We start from the raw sequence: 20847 nt of genomic DNA on the forward strand, positions 1-20847 counted from the left end.
GAAATCGGAGTGTCACTAAAGATAAGCATAGGAGCAGAAGAATCCTTTTTTCGAGATATAAGACAAGACTGAGTTTTAGAAGGGTTGAAATCAACTAAGTTGTCTTTGCCCCACTGGAGAATTACCTGAAGATCGGCATTTAAGGAATTGGTAGCAGATTTTCGAAAAGTTGAAACTGACTGAGCAGGACAAGGTTTCTCAAAATGGAAAGTTGAATGCAATGTGCTATCAACGGCAAAACTATGGATAGGATTTCCAGTCAATGGAAGAAGGTCATTGATATACAAGAGGAAAAGAGTGGGGGAAAGAACTGAACCTTGGGGGACACCAGCATTAGTGGAGAAGTTAGAAGACAGAGAGTCATCTACCATCACCCTCAGTGAGCGATCAGAGAGAAAACTGGATAACCAATTACTAAAAACAGTTGGCAAACCATAAGATGGAAGCTTGTTTAGAAGACCTTTATGCCAAACACGATCAAAAGCCTTTGAGATGTCAAGAGCAACTACTTGTGTTTCACCGAACCTTTCCATTGAATTAGTCCATAAATGGGTAACATAAGCCAGAATATCTCCAGTGGATCGACACTGACGGAATCCATACTGGTGATCGTTGATCAGACGGAAGGTTTCTAAGTAGTTTAAGAGTTGGCGGTTAATTGATTTCTCCATTACTTTAGAAAGAGTAGAAGTAATTGCAATGGGACGATAATTGGAATGGGAGGGATTTGTCACCCTTTTTAGGAACTTTTTTCTAGAAGCAATGAGACGTGTTTGGTCAAATCATAAAAAGTTATTTTTTATTTAAGTTTCTGCATTAAGCTATGATTAGCATATTTTTGGAATTCTATGAACTATGAGGGAATAGTACGGAAATAAAAAAAAACACATATATGGAAATATGTAATTTAATAGGTAGATTATGTATTTTAATAGTTACATGTATCACAAAAAATAGTAAAAAATCCATTATTTGAACAATATAACAATTGGTTAATTTTAAACTAAACTAATTATAACATTAGGTATGTCATAGTACACTGCAAAAATTCAAAATGAATGTTTATGCAATCTTCAGAATCAGTCACATTCGGATAATTAATTACTAAGAAACTGTAATATTTACAACACAGTATGCACATTATTAATAAGAAATATTATGTGCTATACCTCTTAGATAATCAACAATATCACCCCGTATATCGTATGCACTAACAAGCCTTTTAATTCGTTCATCACAATCACAATACTTCTTTTTTTTGTTGCTCGGATCACTTGCACTTAAATATTGTTCAATGCGCATTTCGTTAATACTTTGTTCTTTTTTAATTGCTGTTAAAATACGTATTCTGAGTTAAAAACATGCTAATTAAGTTAAAGGTATTAAAGTAGGTAATTACCTAATTCCAATTTTGGAAAATAACAGGCAATTAAATTAAAGCACCTGCAATGGCATGTATTTCCAGGAAATGTATACCTAGCACATATAACTTCCATTTTTAACTGCACTTAATTCTTAACTAACACCTATAGAAAAGCCTTGTTTTCAATTTAAAATGACTAATAAATTTATATAAATTATATGTATTGCCTGGCGATAAAATATGCTAGCGATCATTTGTAGGCTATAAATTGTTTATAAACTTAAAATTTTTTTTTTTTTTTTTTGGTAGTTGTTGGCGCATCGGCTTCTGTGGCCATATTGCACCTCTCAAGGTTTTTGCAGTACTTTGATCCAAGCCCGAGGCGGGAATCGAACCCGCGACCTTTGGGTTGCCGGGCAGGTACTTTACCCACTCGGCTAGCCCGGTCGGCACTTAAATTTTCTTAAACTTTCCTAGACTTTGTCTAGGAAAGTTTATCGCTCGCAATTCACCACCAGCAATTAATCGCTAGCAGTTTACCGCCGCGTAAACTATCGCATAAACAATTTATAGCCTACAAATATCGCCAGGTAATACATATAATTTATATAAATTTATTTTTAACTTAAGTAGCATGTTTTAGGGGAGTGTGAGTAGGGCATGCCGATTAGGGAAGTACTTATATATTTACAATCTCTTACAATCGCAACATTTTCTTATTTTGAGTTTATTTTCATCCTTTTGAGTTTGTGAACACATCATGTCAGTGGAATTTTTGAAATTAGAAAAAGGAAAATTGAAATGTGCTTTAGCAGACATTTAGCATTAGCATTAGTAGAGGCATTTGATGCAAGAAAGCATGCTTATGCAGCATTAGCCAAAAAAATAAAAAATAAATAAATAAATAAAAAAATAATATAAATAAATAAATAAAAATAAAAATAAATAAAAAAATAAAATAAAATAAATAAATAAATAAAAAATAACCACTTCCACTTCACCCCTCTGTTCATTCGAAATACCTGTCCAGCTGAGCCTTAAACTTATTTAGGCTATCAACTTCCACGACAAGGGATGGAAGTCTGTTCCACCAACCAACCACCTGCTGGCTAAAGGCAAATTTCCTCACGTCTATCCTACATCTCTCTTTCCTCAATTTGAATTTATGCCCTCTCAGGCGATTTTTCTGAGCAAGAGGAAGAATCCCATCAGCATTGAGCATGCTCAAACCATTCAAGGCTTTATACACCTCAATCAGATCACCTCGCTGGTGCCTAGTCTCCAGACACTGTAATTTGCAAAACTTAAGCCTTTCTTCGTAAGAGCACCCCTTTGTTCCATTCACCAAACTTGTTGCCCTTCTCTGTACTTGTTCCAGCATCCCTACATCCTTCTTGAAATGAGGCCTCCAGACCTGTATACAGTACTCTAGGTGTGGCCTGACCATTGCCTTATACAAGGAAATAATCACCTCCTTATCCCTGCTAGAAAAATTCCTAAATATCATCGACAATACACCATGAGCTACTCTTGCAGCCCGTCTGCACTGCTCAAAAAACTTCATATCTGCCTGGACAACCACCCCCAGGTCCCTTTCATTCTCTACCACTGTCAGTGTAGTACCACAGAATTGATACGTTGCTCTGGGGTTGCTGTTTTCCATATGTAGTACTTTACATTTGTCAATGTTAAACTTCATTTGCCACCTCTCAGCCCATCTGCTCAACCTTTCCAGATCCTGTTGCAGTAGCATACTGTCAGTAGTGTCCTTGAGAACCCTGCCAACCTTCGTATCGTTTGCAAACTTGGACATTAAGCTTGATATACCATCATCAATATCATTTATAAATACAGAAAACAGTAATGGACCCAATACTGAACCCTGAGGGACTCCACTAATAACATTAGTCCACGATGAGCAGTGTCCATTGATTACCACTCTCTGTCTTCTCCCCCTCAACCACCCTTTTATCCATAGCAGCAATTTGCCTCCAATGCCACACTGCTCCAATTTGTGCAGCAGTCTTCCATGTGCAACAGTATCAAAAGGCTTTCTAAGATCCAAATATATAATATCAAAGTTATTCCCTGCATCCAGTTCTTTTGTGACTGCATCATAGTATCCAATCGTATTGGTCAGGCAAGACTTCCCCTTAACAAAACCATGCTGTGTCTGAGCTATAACTGAAGTCTTGTCTAGATGATCCTGCAGTGCTTCTTTAACCAGTGCCTCCATTAATTTTCCGTGAACAGAAGTTAAACTAACAGGTCTATAATTACTTGTGTCGCCTTTTTATCCTCCTTTGTGAATTGGGGTCACATTTGCACATCTCCAGTCCATGGGTACTTCCCCTGAGTCCAAGGAAGCTCTCATAATTATGGCTAAGGGTTTGCTTACTTCCTTTGCTGCCTCCTTTAATATAACTGGATAGATCCCATTCACCCCAGGTGCCTTTCTTGTATTTATCTTCAACAATTTCTCCTCCAATTTACTCTCAGTTATTACACGATTCTCTAGCTTACTGACAGAGTTGAATACACCTCTGGCATTCCCCTCGCTGAATAACTCCTCATGTGTTAGCTACCTGAGCAGGCTCATCAACAGTTGACCCATCTATATCAAGCGGATCAATCTGATTCATCACCTTCCTTCTAGAGTTTACATAAGTAAAGAACTCTTTGTTGTTTTTCTTTGCATCCCTTGCCAAGGATTTCTCGTAATCTGCCTTCGCCTGCCTAACCTCCTTTGTAACTTGGTTACAGATCAACTTGTACCTATCATAGGCTTCTGTGTCACGTGTTAATTTGTATGTATCCCATGCATTTTTCTTCTCTGATATATGTCTCATTAGTTCATCTGACATCCACTTAGGCCTAAACCTTGAACAATATAGCTTCCAAGATAAGTTCTTTGAATGCTTCCCATTTTGAATTTGCTGTTGGTAACATCATCAGTTGGTCCCACTGTATAGAATTTAAACACTGTCTCAGTCCATCGTAGTCGCCTTTACGAAAGCAATAACCCTTCCCTTTACCTCTAATGGTAGTTACCTCTTTGAGTAAATCCCACTTCAGCACACAGTGATCACTGCCACCTAGTGGTTCATTTACCTGCAGATTCTTAATGCATGAAGAATCACTACTGATAATCAATTCAAAAGTATTACTCCCTCTAGTTGCCTCCCGAACATGCTGATGTAGAAAACAATCATCCAATAAATCCACAAAAGCCTTGCTAGTGTGTGAGTGACCAGCCCCCAAATTCCAGTCAATATCTGGGAAATTAAAATCCCCCATTATAAGACTCTCTGATTTACTGGCCCACTCTATTTCCCTGTACAATTTCTTATTATACTCATCAGAGTCATTAGGCCTATAGCACACTCCTACTTTCAATTTTGATCTCCCAATGCTTATGTCACACCAAACTGATTCGACACTGCACTGTCCAGCAATGTCGACTAGCTTCACTTCCTTGGATTTTATGTATTTCTTAACTAATAGCATAACCCCTCCTCACTTCCTATCCCGTCTATCCTTTCTGTAGACATTGTACTCCCCAAATTCCATTTCTGCATTCCTTATATCTGTGTGACACCACGTCTCTGAAATCCCCACAATATCTGCCTTTGATGTTTTAAGCAATACTTCAAATTCATCAAATTTATTTAATAAACTCCTAGCATTGGTGTACATGCAAGTATACATGCACCTGTTCTTTTTCTTAGCTACCCTAACACAACCCATGTGTTTACTTGTATCGCAATGACTCACAGCAGTCTCTGAAATATCCTGCATCTTGTTTTCCAGGCTTCTGCTCATTCCAATAGAAGCAGTGCAAGAATCACTTTCACATCTGCCAGTGGCTACTGTTAATCTATTAGTCCTAACACAACCCATGTGTTTACTTGTATCGCAATGACTCACAGCAGTCTCTGAAATATCCTGCATCTTGTTTTCCAGGCTTCTGCTCATTCCAATAGAAGCAGTGCAAGAATCACTTTCACATCTGCCAGTGGCTACTGTTAATCTATTAGTCCTTGTATCCCCCCCCCCAAGCTAGCAGTTTTCCAACCCACCTAACACTGCCTCAATAGCATCAGCAAATATTCTTGCACCTTTTCTATTTAAGTGTATCCCATCCCTGTAGAAGCATTCTCTCCTGTTAATCTAAAAGTCTTGATGGTTTTATAGCCTCATTTGAAAAAGAACTATTACACATAAGACACATGGGCTGTCTTGAGTTGAATGGGTTTTCAATAAAACGAACAGTATCTGGATATTCATCCAGATACTGTTGACACTTTTTCTTTTCAGCACTTGACATGATTTTGATGATGGGTTGAATAAATACAAAGAATTAAATAATAAAATATAAACTATTTTTATTTAATTCTCATAGTCCATGTCACTTCCAAAAGAACTGTTGATCAAAAATAAAAAAAGCTTCCCCAAGGAAACAATAAATCAATGATTTTCACTTAAAAAGTAGAAACAATAGAACTAAAACATTTCCTCATCCCATCCATGCCTCATATATTGACTAATGAAACAAAAAAAAATAAATAAGCCATCCCCACCATGCCACCGCCAAAGTCGCAGCCATCAGAAAGGAGCAAATGCCAAGGATTCCAGAAACATTACCTCTATAAGCACTTATGCATTTAATGCCTATGAAAAGCAAAGGTGGTTAAATTAAATCATGCCCACTATCTTCCTTTTATTAAAATTTCTCACTCACTCCTAATATAATATACCTATATATTAAAAATCAGTTGTTTCAGAGGAAAAGAAAACCCAATGAGAGAAATTAAATATTAAGGAATAAAATGTCATTTTTTCATGATTTTTTCGCCCCTCAAAAAGCAATTTTGGCTCCCTTGGGGGTGATATCATCCCCCGTTGAGAACCTCTGGTCTAGACAAATTCAATACCCATGGATTGAATCAGGGAAAATTAGTCGGCTGAAACTAACAGCTGCAGACTGGTAAAGAGATTGAAACCATGAGAAGAGGTTGTTGTTGTTGTTATTTGGTTTTTAGGAGCATTAGCAACTAAGGCCATATTGCTCCGGGATATGCGGTGATCATTCCCTGACCTTTCCACATCCTCCGTATTTGGTGGTGACGGGTTCGAATCCTGGTCTAATCAAGAAGCGTGTGCTATGCACTGCTTCTCCTTCCCATCTGGCTACGGAGGCGCCTATATGAGAAGAGGAGACACCTACAAAAACCTGGGGCTGATGCAGGCTCAGCAGTTAAAGCACAAGGATATCAAGGCCTGCCTGACTAAAATATATAATCAGAAACTCATATGCTTTCGCAAGGCAAAGGTGAACAGAGGGAACACAGTTAAAGCCATAAACACCTATGCAGTCTCAGTGCTAACATACTCCTTCGGGATCATAGATTGGACTAACACCGAGGTGGAGGATATCAAGAGAAATACATGGACAGTGACGACCAAGAGCCCCCAACATCATCCAACGTCAGCCATGGAGAGACTGACAATAGCTGAAAAGGAGGAGGAAGGAGCTTGATAGACCTCATTGAGCAACAGAAGATAGTGATAGCTAACCTAAAGGATTACTTACAGAAAAACACAACATCACCCTACCAAACCATAAGGAAGATAGAAAAGCAACATACCCTACTCAACCTAAACAAGGAGACCCCTCCTGTCCAGATGAGGAGAAGCAATGAAGAGCATCGTCACACAAAGGCTTTGTCCAGACTTTTAAAGACAATCTTAATTCCACTGACTGTACTGTCACTGCAGATGAGTGTTGGGTATCTCATTATGACCAGAGACAAAGTGTCGGAGCATGCAGTGACTTCAAAATCATCAACAAGGCCATAAAAAAGTTGTTTACAGAAGCCCAGGATCAAGACAATGCTGATTATATTTTTTGACAAACAAGGTGTGATTCACAAGGATTTTTTATCTGAAGGGGAGAGAGAGTGTCAATGTTAAATTCTACATGCAGGTGCTTCAAAGACTATTGAGGCATATTTCTTAGTTGAGGCCATAATTTCAAGAGAAAGGCAGTGGTACTTCTATAAATTAAAAAAATTACCTCTTTGTTGAATGGCAATGCCCACACCAATTCCACACTTATTGTGAAGATGAAGCACTGTACAGATAAATCATCCACCAGCAGAATTCTTCCTCTTTCCCAAGGTGAAAACTGTCCTTAAAGGAAAGAGATTTCAGGATGTTAACAACATAAAGAAACACATAACTGCCAAACTGAACACATCTCTTTGGACACTTCACTGATTCCTTTCAGAAACTTTTAGAAACAGTGTAATAAGTGCACTCAATCAGGTGATAATTACTTTGAATAAAAATAAAACATTTTTGAGCTCCTTCACTTTGTATTCTTTTTATTGCACCAGTCTGGGAACTTTATTGCCACCTGGTATACCTATATTATTGGTATGATGACAAAAATTTGACTTGTAGTATTTACACACATACATGTGCTGAAAAAATTGGAATGACCACTAAATGTTAAAATTTAACTATTGTGGATGCTACTTATTGTGATCATTTCGTGACTCAGCTAAACTGATAACAATATCTGATGGAACAAGAATGAAGCTGTTCAGTACTGTTTACTGATGCAGAGTGGTAACTGTATATGAAAAGGTGGAAGAGGACAGAAATATAAGTAAAATACAGAAAAAAAGAAATACAGAAAGAAAACAAGAAAATCAAGCAATATAAAATACTTTAATTTGACTGTCTACTCTTTCTTTGAGAAAGTCATTGATAAAAATAAAACTAAAATAAAATAGAAATGTTTTTAGAAACCCATACAAACCATTAAAAATAAATAAATAAAATAATAAAATTAAGAATTAGAAAAGGTTACTGTTCTACTGTAAAAGTCTAGTAGGAGTATAGATAATTCTTTCATGAAGTAACATGAAAACACCGAGCACCATACAAACTGTACGAAGCAAAATCGGTAACTAGACACACAACATGTCAGAGTTCAAGCACAAATTGAGATGTTACATAATCACTTCCGCTTCACATGCATAAACTGTGATAAGGCAAAAAAGCGATAACATAGACTGAAGCCTAATTACAATAAACAGCATTGTTTCTATGTATTCGTATATATCTGATCAGGACTTCATAAAAGTGATAACATTATCCATGATCACAACAAGCTGTGTGCACTCTATTCCAATAAAATTTATAACTTTCAATAATACTTATAACTTTTTAATTATATGTATTTTAGTTATGACAACAGACAGTCATTCAAGTTCAGTCAGTTTATCCAACTAAAATGATTCAAATCTGAGTAACTGTTCACAAGAGCTCAAATAGTATTTTTTAGTTTAACTAGCACTAATGTGAATCTACATAAAAAATGTATTCAAGACAACAGAGGTTCAAGTGTAAAAAAGAAATTAAGAAAAGCAATTTTAAATATTAATATTTTAATTTAATATTTAATATTTAAATGTTAATATTAAATATTAACTAGCACTAATATATAAAAAATGTATTCAAGACAACAGAGGTTCAAGTGTGCTACGCACTGCTGCTCCTGCCTAGCAACAGCAGCGGTGCGTAGCATTGCTTTAACTAGTTTAGTTTAGTTAAACATTAGTTTAACTAGCACTAATGTGAATCTACATAAAAAATGTATTCAAGACAACAGAGGTTCAAGTGCAAAAAAGAAAGTAAGAAAAGCAATTTTAAATAAAGTCATCATTAGAATAAAAATAGAAAACATTTTCTTACCTTTTGGAGCCGTACTCTCAGGTAGCTATTTAAAACAAAACGAATACGGTCAAGCTGTAAAATATTTTTTAAAAAACTAAATATAAAGAAAAAACAGTGAAACAAATTTTAATTTAATTTAAATTTAATTACAGAATCAAGGACACTTCTAAATTCTTACAAAAGAGTTTTAGCTACTAAAGTTTACTTATGAATGAAGCAATATATGAAAGTGAAATAAATTTTCCAGTTATTACCAGTATTTCATCTAAATAAACAAAAATTGTTTCTCCAACCAACCATCATTTGCAAGGTTTGAAAAATCTAAATTATAACATACTGTCCAACTGTGGATTCCATTTCTTTGAAAAGGGCTAGTTAATGATACTACCATTTTTGAAAAATTACAAGTCACTATTCAATATTTTAGCTTGTTCACCTCATCTTACTTCAGTCTTTCAATTTTTCCATACTGGAAGACATTTGATATAATTTCCTTTCATTTCATTGTTTAAAATTTTTACAATTTCTCTGTAAATCAGTCTACTATGACAATAGTGGATTCATTACATTTTATATATGGAGAGATCTGGATTCAGATTCCATCAAATTCTTGAAGAATTCTTAAAGGTCTCTTCAATTGAAATTGCAGTTAGACAATCTCAGACAGAGAGAATAAGTATGCTGTCCCACAATGTATTCCAAATTTTTCAGTTGACACAACATGCACTCATAAGACATATCATTTACTATGTCTATACACAGTAAATCATATAAACTGGCACATTATAACCAAAACAGCTGATGTGCCAAAGTTGTTGTTACACAAGAATTAATGAGTCCACAAAGTTGCAGATGTTAATAGTTAAATATATGGAAGTGCACAGCCCTGATGGCTCTTATATCCCTGTAAGTCGACAGCGAAATAAAGTACTGTTTTGAAATATAAAGGAATGCTCATCCTCAAACCACCAAGCCTAATAACTTCATACCACGTGGTAGCACTAAGCCTAGTGTTCTGCTGACAAACTTAGGCGGACCACACTTTGCTGCCTCGCAAACCGTCAATGCTCTACAAAAACTTCTCCGGGTAAAAAACAACGTACATTCCTCTATGAAAATCTCAAATTCAAATCTACAATAATAGAGCTGAAGAAGAACCACTGGAATCACTACTTCCAAAGGCCATAATGCCACAGCAATGAACAAACGATCTTGTCGTCTGACTCAACAACAATTGGCTCCACATACCATATTCCAGCTTTATATGCTCAGGAACTACATTGATTGCATCAGCAGTGTTAACATCTGCTACATTATGTATTAGCCATTTCATGTGCTATTAATTTACACTGGAAAATGTTTAACATGAAAAAATATTCTGATCCTGACAAAATGCTGTGATTTCATACATTTATTTTCTTTTAACATGAAACAAAAAAACGCTTAACATGAAAAGATTTCGCATCTCAGAAGAACAAAAAAATATACTGGCTGCAGCATCGCCACTAAATTTTTACTGTTTATGACTTTATGACTCAACTTTCTATTGACTAGGCTGACATCTGATAATAAACAATATGTAGATAGTACAAGGATGCCACTTGCCGTACACCACCCTTATCATTTTAAACAAATGAGATTACCTGTCAGAGGGCAAAACATTTCATTTACAGTCTTGACGTGAGTGACACATACTGTATAAAGTGGTGAATTTTGTGTTTAGTAAAAAATCCGTAAATTTATCACCCTCAACTGTACAATGGAAAAATCAGGGAGTAAACAAAGCGCCATTTCGCTTAAAGTTAAAATGGAGCTGCTTAAAGCAGTAGCAAAAATCATTCGCACAGACAGAATCTTTTAAAAACTATGGATGAATCATTTGTATTTCAGATGAATATTGAAAATTTCAAGTCTTCTAATGGATGATTTCAGAAATTTAGGACTTACCATGGGCTGGCTTTAAAAAAAAAAATTTTTAAAAAGTGTGTGGCAAAAGTGCAGCCATTGACACTGAAGCTATGAAGGAAATAGAAAGAGAATCATTTAAAATGTATGACCAGAATGAACTCTTCAAGGCTAATGAAACTGGACTTTTTTTTTTTAAGTTGCTACCAAATAAAATGCTTATATTTAAAAGTGAGAAATGTACTGGCAAAAAAAAAAGGTAGGGGGGTTAAGCAACAGATTACTATTCTCCTAGCAGAAACCATGTCTGGCACATAGAAGCTTCCTCTGTAATCGGTGGGAAAACCAAAAGTCCTGATGATTTAAAGGTTTGAGGCCATTGTTGACTATGTATCAAGCAAACCAAATGGTTCTTGGATGCCAGTCTATGATAAATGGATCAGTGACTTAGATTACAAGATTAACAGGGAGAATAAAAAAAATTGCTGTTTGTAGATAATTACAGCCCTCATTGCCAAATGAATGGCCTGGGTGCAATTGCTGTTGAGGACTTGCCACCTAATATGATATTTGTTCATCTACTTGATAAAGATGTAATCTAGTGCTCTGAACAAAAAAAAACTATCAAAGAATTATTAATATGTATAATTAACCACTCTTATACCACATGGAGTTATTAATATATAATTTATTTAAGCATAGCCTAAACTAATATATACAACTGGGTAACGTTTAAGATATCTTGTCAATACCCATCATCAGACCATGCGTTTGGGAAATAGATATAAAAATTAAAAAGGTGAAGGTTACTAATTAGATTTGCATTGAGAAGTTCTAAATTACAATCACAATTTTAACAAAGGATCAGTTATAAGATGTATTAACAATTGATCATTTCTAATTTTCAATAATAATGCCAGTGAGTAGATAAATAATTCTAAGTTATAACAGCAAATTAGCAATTGAGCATCTCTAAGCTTATAGTTAAGATATAAAGGAACAATTATATGTTACTATTACACAATAATATGAGCAATTTTTAAGTTACTTTACTGTTAGCCTATTTTATAAGATAAATTAAAACAATTCTTATCTGCTGACCGCCCCCAGACCTGACACTGCTCAGTCAGCAGTGCTTTTTATAGGCCAGAGATTCTTATAATTAACCAATAGGAACAGTGTTAGATTATCCTAGATCCAGGGAGCTTGAAGGTTGACCTTTGATCTCCTTCTCTGGTTCCGGATTGCTGTTGACCTTTTATCACCCGTTATGGTGTGCAAGCTCATCCTGGGGGGGGGGGTGCGTTTAGAAGGTGTTGTATGCGATCTGCACCTCTGGATGCCTTGTTTCTTTTTTCTTTCCCGGGTCCTTATTTCTTCACTTATTTTCTCATTGAAGAGATGAAAATACTGTGGGTTGAACTCAATCCCGTGTTTTCTATTGATTGTTGAAGATCCAAATAATTTGATAAGAAATGTTTCTTTGAATTTTCTTCTCTTGTACTGACTATCTGTGGAAATAATACTTATGTTATGGAAGTTCCAGGTGTCACCACATTGGAAGGCATGGAGAGCTGTATCAGACTGATTGATTCTGCCATAAAGTAAAGTAAAGTGCAGCCATTATCAACCCACTGCAGGATGGAAGCCTCTTCAACAATTCATGTTGAGGGAAATGGACCATAATCTGCCATGCTGGTCCAGTGCGGGTTGGCAGATCAACCGCATTCAGCAGTCAGGGGCTTGAATCCGGTCTACTCAAAGAGCGTGTGCTACTGCACCCCCACTCCTGCCCACTCGGCTACGGAGGCCATGATTCTGCCATACTCTACATCTTTTTTGTGCTCTTTTATTCTACATTGTAGGCATCTGTAGGATTCCCCTATATATATGCTTCCACACCCACAATCTACTTTACAGATCGGACCTCTAGGATTATCAGGATTGTTGGACTGTTTTTTAATGATCTGTTTGAAGGCTGAACTTTTGTAAAACGTGAATATACCAAATTTCTTGGCTTTTTTTGCTATTCTGGTGCTAATTGATGGTATGTACAGTATACATATGGAGGTACTTCTTCTGTCGATGTTAGGTTGGGGTTGTGTGATGGGCTTGGAGATGTCTATGATGCCTTTTTTGATGACGTGCATTGGATATCCGTTCTTTATGGCAAGCATAGTTATTGTTTGTAGTTCATGTTGTATGTTATCTACTTTGCAAATTCTGTAGGCCCTTCTAATGAAGGACTTTAGAATGCCTATTTTAGTGGAGAAAGGATGGCAGGATTTATAGTTTAATATGATGCCGGTATCTGTGGGTTTTCTTAAAAATTCCATATGTAGTTCTTGGGTTTTCTTGAAAAAAGGATGTCCAGGAAAGGAAGTTGGCCATTGTCCTCAATTTCCAGTTTGAAATTGATTTTTTGGTGATGATTGTTGAGAGCTTCAAAGAATAACTTATGTAACTTATCTGTACCATGATTCCAGATGGCTATGATCATGTCATCCATGTATCTACACCAGAATTTAGGTTTTATCTGTTGGTTTTCCAAGAAATCTTCAAATTTAGACATAAAAAATTTCTGCCAAGAGAGGAAATAGGGTATTTCCCAAGCTGAGACCAGAAATCTGCATGTAGAATTTCCCATTGAAGGTGAAGTAAGATTTACCTATGGAGAGATCTATGAGATCTATTATTTCTGTGACTGGTAGGGGTCTTGGTCATCCCATGGTGATATGGCTGTCTATCGTTTGGAGGAGACATGTTTTTGCTTCTTCTAAGGGAATGGTAGTGAACACGGAGTCCACATCGAATGATACTAGCATATTTGCTTTGTTGATTTCAACACTCTTTATCCTGGATATTAAATACCGGGTATTTTTTAATAAGCTTTGATTCTTCGGAACTATCTGGAAGAGGAGTTGTGTCAGCCATTTTGATATCTTCTGTTCTGGGTGATGTCTACCACTAATAATGGTCTGGTAGGAATCCTGGTTTCTGCGCTTTAATGTTGGCAAACATGTACGGTGCTTCTGAATTGTTAGGATTCAACTTCCTGTGGATCTCTTCATCAATAAATGTGTGGTACTACACTCAGGGAGGTGGAGAATTAAAAAGACTTGGGGGTAATTGTGCAGTCGGTTATGAAGTTCTCTGAGTAGTGCAGATGGGCTGCCAGAGCAAGTCATGGAGTTTTGTCAATGATATATAAGAATTTTGCTAGCAGAAACAAGGAGGTGATTATACCTTTGCATAAGGCAATGGTCAGGCCACACCTTGAGTACTGCATACAGGTCTGGAGGCCTCATTTTAGGAAGAATGTAGAGTTGCTAGAACGAGTACAGAGAAAAGTAACAAGAATGATGAGAGGAACAAAGGGGTTCTCTTACCAAGGGAGGCTTAAATTCTGCAAGTTGCAGCATCTGTAGACTAGACACCTGCAAGGTGATCTGATTGAGATTTACAAGGCCTTGAATGGTTTGAGCAGGCTCAATGCTGATGGGATACTTCCACTTGCTCAGATTAAGAACCTGAGGGGGCATAGATTCGAATTGAGGAAGGACAGTTATAGAATGGATGTGTGGAAGTTTGCCTTTAGCCAGCGGGAAGTTGATTGCTGGAACAGACTTCCATCTGTTGTGGAAGTTAATAGCTTAAATAAATTTAAGGCTGCGCTAGACAAACATTTGGAGGGACCGGATAGATGAAATGGGAAGGGTTTTTTTTTTTTTTTTTTTTGGCTGATGATCTATAAGCTTGCTTTCTTGCATCATATGCCTCAACAAATGCCTAATAAGGAGGAACAAGCTAATTGTAGCAAGCATCCTGAGGCATAATTGGGTCCATGTAAGCCAACCCAATGATGAGGCTACTCTTAGGGCTAAAGGAGGTGTTACTCGTGTAACTAATAAAAACTATTGATATACACTTGAGCTGATGAATTTTTGTTACATTGGCTACACAGCACAATACATCTGATGGTATTCTAGTTCGTATGGTTTGTTGATTTTGTCTACAAATTTTGTGATCATGGTCTGGATCTGCAAATACATATCTTATTCAGTATTGTGACATGGCCAAAATTATTAATTTTAACTATTTTAAAACATTCATTACAAAAGCAGATATTAAAATTTAAAGATAAATCTTTAGAGTAAATTTAACATAAGCAAGTAAGTCAGTTGTTGTTATTTGGTTGTAGGAGCATTAGCAACTAAGGCCATATTGTTAGTATTATTGTTTGTTATTTTTAGGAGCATTAGCAACTAAGGCCATATTGCTCCGGGAATATGCAGTGGTCATTCCCTGACATTTCTGCACCCTCCGTATTTGGTGGTGAAGGGCTCGAACCCCGGTCTAATCAAGACCGGGGTTCTACATACTACACACTGCTGCTCCTTCCCACCTGGCTACGGAGGCGCCTAAGGCCATATTGCTACGGGGATATGCGGTGGTCATTCCCTAACCTTTCCGCATCCTCCGTATTTGATGGTCACGGGCTCGAACCCCGGTCTAATCAAGAAGAGTGTGCTATGCACTGCTGCTCCTGCCCACCTGGCTACGGAGGCACCTATGTAAGTCAGAAACACCAAAACATACACAAAAGTACGAAATGTTCCTTCATCTGTGTGGAATAACAGTAAGTCTTCTCTTACTTTTTTTCTTTTAAGGGAAATCTGACTAAAATTTTATGTGATATTCCATTCTATTCTTCTTGACAAGACTGAAGTTAACCATTAATTTTAAATATTGTCTATGTATATTGTATATAGGATGACACAAAAAAAAAAAAAAAAAAAAATTCCATAATTTCTGATCTGATATGAAATAATAGATGTAGTTTTCACCATAACAAAGAATAATTCAAAAAGTTTGTTTTCTCATGTACTTCACAGATCACTGGTTCAAAGGCAGCAACACAGTACACAAAAAAAAAAAAAAAAAAAAAAAAAAAGGCTACTGCTAGAGAGAAAAAGCAATTATGTTTTGTGGATTACTACTGCAAATTCACCAATTCAGGTTCAACGTAATTACTGTCAGATATTTAAAAAGGATCGATTAAGTGTTCCAACCTTAGTGAATCTTTTCTAAATATCTGACAAACTTTTCTATCCACACATTTTATGTGTGGATAGAAAAGTTTGAGAAATCTGGAAGTTTACTGCATGATAAAGATAGTAGACAGACTTGAACATCTGCCCAAGTTCAGAAGGCTTGTAATGCATTCCATGGAATGCTCAAGAAAGTCAATTCAACATAAGAACTTCAAATTCCAAAATCAATGGTACAAGTTGTTCATAAAAGGCTTTCATTATTTTCCTATAAAGCTCAAATAGTGCAGCAGTTATTTGCTGAAGAAGACTTAAGTTTCCTACAGAAATTGCACTTTTTTGATGGAGCAACTTATCATGTTTCAGGAGTTGTAAATCAGCACAACTTTCACATATGCAGGTCTTGCTGTTGCTTTTGTAACAGTGATATTGCAAAGACAGTTGCCAATGAAGAAGTGGTAGGAAAATGCCATGAAATGTTTTACTCCATTATGTACATATTTCTAATTTGAAAATAAACATAATTATACCAACATAAGTTTCAGTGCTTTATTATCTAGAATAAGATATTGTGAACTAAGAGACCTTTTGTGATGGTGATACTGCAAAGACATCTGTCACTGAAAAAGTTAAGAAAATACTACGAAACTTTTTACTCCATTATATAAATATTCCCAATATAGAAATAAACATAATTATACCAACGTAGGTTTGAGTGCACCCCAGGGGCTCACATCTGGTGAGTATGGGCTTGGTAAACCCAGGGTCCTGAGCTGGATGTCATCATTCTTCTCTTTCTTTGTGATTCCTTTCTACTTCTCTCTCTCTCTCTCTCAGGATAACTTGGGGAATTGCAGCATAAGCCTCAGGCTTCCTTTTACCATATGGCTAATAATAATAATAATAATAATAATCATCTTCAAACAGACAAATATGCATGATACATTGCAAAATTTTCTTTAATAGTTCCACTTTCAAGAGAAACCCAAGAGAAAATATTTTTAATTGTACTGTCTCTGAACTACACAAAATGCTATGCCACAAAAGCAAATAATTATATATTGTGCTAAAATTGGCTATCCTGTTTGAGGGCAAATATTAAAATGCTTTAAATGTTCACTTTTTGTTAATTTCTTGTTCAATTTTATATGTTTAAAATTTTGTCAACCACTCCAGCTTCAGTAAATTTCAGATATATTCAAGTCATTCAATCCTGTATTCTGAAGTCGGAATTTTAGAGTTGACATTAAAAGAATGCAATTAAAACAAAATGTTCCGTAAAATACAGAAAAAAAAAACCTGAGTAATATTTTTAATTGGTTTTAAATTTATATTGTATTTTAAATATATTTTAAAGAAAATAAATTCAAATTTATGTACTTTTAGGCAGTGTTTTAATTACACTGATTTGAATGTATATCAATTTTTAAGTCTGTGGTTATATATTAAAAGCTATTTGCATGCTGGAAAGTGTTTCAATTAAAAATCTTAAAAAATAATAAATTAGGTAGAAATTTTAGGACTTTTTTTTTTTTTTTTTTTTTTGTATTTTATGGAACATTGTTTTAATAGCCATAAATGCATTCTTTTAATGTTATTTTTTGTAGTTTTATGGTCACCAAAATCCTAGCCCTACTTATAATTAAGATCTAGATTCTAATCTCTTCACATGGAAGTATAGTGCTAATATATCACCAACTAACTTTTGTAGGATTAAATTAAAATCTTTCTGAAACTGCTCCTGGTGCAGGAAACATTGCTTTCAAAACATTTCTAACCTGAGTACATGAATCAGAAGGCACATTTGAAGCAAAAGTGCTCATTTGTATGAGGTGCATAATGAACAATGGAAAACCCAGAAATATTTTGCACTTTGTTTTTTGTACCAGTCAAATGATGCTGAAGGTCATCTAATGCAATGATCCTGCTGTTGTTTTTGTGTACCATAATGTTGTTTCACACTGAGAAATTCTGTAATAATATTAACACATTTTGAGCACACAATACAAAAGAATTCACTGTCGCTTTGCTTCTGTACCAATGATGAAACTGAAAGTTCTTTGTCTCTTTTATTTAGCCATTCACTTTTAAAATTACATTTGTCCATACTGAAAGTTTAGTAAATTCTGAAAAGAAATAGTAATAGCTGCTATATACAGAACATCACAATGAATGTTGAAATCTTGACGAATCCTGAAATTAGAAGATACGATATCACATTATGCTAACAAAAAATTTAACATTTTGACATTCTACTAAGTGACAAAAAAAGCCATTTAAAAATCCTAAAAAACACTGAACCACTGAATCTTGGACTGAAATTTGGACCACTGAATGGTCTGTTCTACCAAGCTACTAGCCATTTACTTCTCTAAATGTTAGAGAATTTACCTCTCTAATTGTTAGTTGTTAGAAAAGTGAAGATAAAGAGACAGAGAATGCGTGTTCAATAGCAGATTTTTTTAAGGGATGATATCAAACATGTTGCACCCCTTGGCTATTATCACTATGGTGAAAATTATGTACAGCTATTCAGCTTTCTACTACTGAGGAAAAATTAAGTATGTACAAGAATTACTCTAATCACTATAACAATACATAAAAGGTATTATTTCTAATGGTAATTTAATATGTCAGACATAGCCTCTTTATGTACGCAGTTATGAGAAAACTAAGTCTGCCACTTAGTGCATCAATCTGATATTGTGGCTGCACTTCACCACGATTTGCCTCGGTACTGCACTACTGTAAATAAAAGATACTGCTCCAATGAAGAAGTAGTATACTGCTTTTTATTTAAAGTATGTCACTACCAGACATGGGTTTAGGAGGTTCACTGGTGGCTAGATAGGAATTGTGAAGATCTAAGCAATCTAGTGATGAAACATATCCAAAATACGTGAGGTGGTGCAGTAAGTAATGTAGACACAGTTAAGTCTAGAACAAAAGTCTCAAGCTATGAATGCTATATAAAGTCATTGTACATGTCAGGTATAACCTCTTTCTGTACCCAGCCACAAGCAAATTCAGTTTGCTACTTAGTACATCAATATCATGTTGTGGAGGCACTTTGCCATGATTTGCCTTGGAATTGTACTACTCCAAATAAAATCCAATGCTCCAACAGAGAAGTTTATTGCTTTCTGCCCACCAATAGTGCTACAATCAGAGTCTGGTTAATGGAATACACTATATAAAAAGCAATATACTTCTCCATTGGAGCAGTGCAATACCAAAGCAACTTGTAAAAAATCTCCTATTCAGATTTGCCATGAGATTGCAGGCTTCCTCAATATGAGATTGATATACTAAGTGGCAAACCCAGTTTGCTGATAGCTATGTACTGAGAGAGAGAGAGAGGTTATGACCTGTGATCTACGTACAGAGACAGAGAGAGGTTATGCCCAACAGATACAAAGATTTTATATAGCTTTCATAGCTTGAAGCTGTTGCTTTAGCTTTAATAATAGTAATTTAAACCATAACTGATAAAATATAATGGAAGACATTTAAAATTTATTTCTTATTGAAGGTGCCTCCGTAGCCAGGTGGGTAGGAGCAGCAGTGGGTAACACACGCTTCTTGATTAGACCGGGGTTCGAGCCCGTCATCACCAAATACGGAGGAGGCGGAATGGTCAGCGAATGACCACAGCATATCCCGGAGCAATATGGTCTTAGTTGCTAATGCTCCTAAAAACCAAATAACAACATAACAACATTTCTTACTGAGAGCTATAACTTTAAAAAATTACTTAAAAATTTATATATATATATATAAAAAAAGTCTTCTGAAAATTAGGGCAGAAAACAGGCCAATGGGAAAGGTAAGGTTAGTTTGTGGCCCTGAGTATATGTGTTTATGATTATCTCTGATGAAGTCAGAAGGCATAGAATGTTAAATTTGAGTAATTATACCTTTTAGGTTAGCACAAATAGTAACTGTGCTAATTTGAAAGGTAAAATTACTGTGCCATAGCTAATATCCACGTACTGTCAATATTAGTCATTGCATCAGCACAAGTCTTCCACCTACAATAAATGTCACACACAAACTGCGTACCCACTTAGTGTATCAATCTGATCAGCACACCTGCCCTTTTCATAAAATGGAGTACCCTTCAGTAACAGTATCACATATTCATAGCATGCAACATAGAGCAGGTGGGCAGATAAATAGGGATGTTGTATGTGTGCATTTTATTGCCAGAGTGAGCAAGAAGAGATTTCAGTGACTTTGAACACTGCATGGTGGTTAGTGCTTAACACTCCAGTATGAGCATATGGAATTTATAATCCTGCTAGAGTTTTCATGCATGAATGCATCTCAGGTGGTGTATCAAGAGTGGTTCAATAATCAAATAACATTGAGCCCACAAAAAATGACTAGAATTGTGCAGGAAATCAGAAAGTCTGCATTCAATTAAATAAGAAACCAGTACAATAGTGGTAACCAAAGAGTCATTTCAAAACCCACAAACTGTTGTATCTTATCACAAATATGGCATTGCAGCTGACAACTGAACTGCATTCCACTCCAGTCAACAAAAAACAAGATAGTATGGTTACAATGGACTCTCAAGAACACTGACAGTAGAGAACTGGAAAAACATTGACTGGCCTGACAATTACTGGTTATTGCCATTTTATGCTGATGGTAGTACCAGAACATGGAAAAAACAGCATGAGTCTTTGGACCCATCCTGCCAGATGTCATATGTGCATTTCATGTTTTTGTAAATGATTTTTGTGGTGCACATTGGACCCCACAATAACAATGGAG

At 35.8% G+C, this 20847-nt stretch overlaps 1 protein-coding gene across 1 annotated transcript in view; it reads right to left on the bottom strand.

The window, feature by feature from the left end:
* The window catches only part of Sld5 (DNA replication complex GINS protein Sld5), a 125006-nt gene that overhangs the window by 74124 nt on the left and 30035 nt on the right, over positions 1 to 20847 (bottom strand). Inside the window, exon 3 of the mRNA XM_090377156.1 lies at positions 9128 to 9152. Within this exon, the coding sequence (XP_090233282.1) occupies positions 9128 to 9152 (25 nt within the window). The remainder of the gene's footprint in view (positions 1 to 9127; positions 9153 to 20847) is intronic.

This window comes from Mastigoproctus giganteus, chromosome 7 (assembly GCF_048544385.1).
Source record: "Mastigoproctus giganteus isolate SK-2022 chromosome 7, ASM4854438v1, whole genome shotgun sequence".
NCBI classification, from domain to species: domain Eukaryota; kingdom Metazoa; phylum Arthropoda; class Arachnida; order Uropygi; family Thelyphonidae; genus Mastigoproctus; species Mastigoproctus giganteus.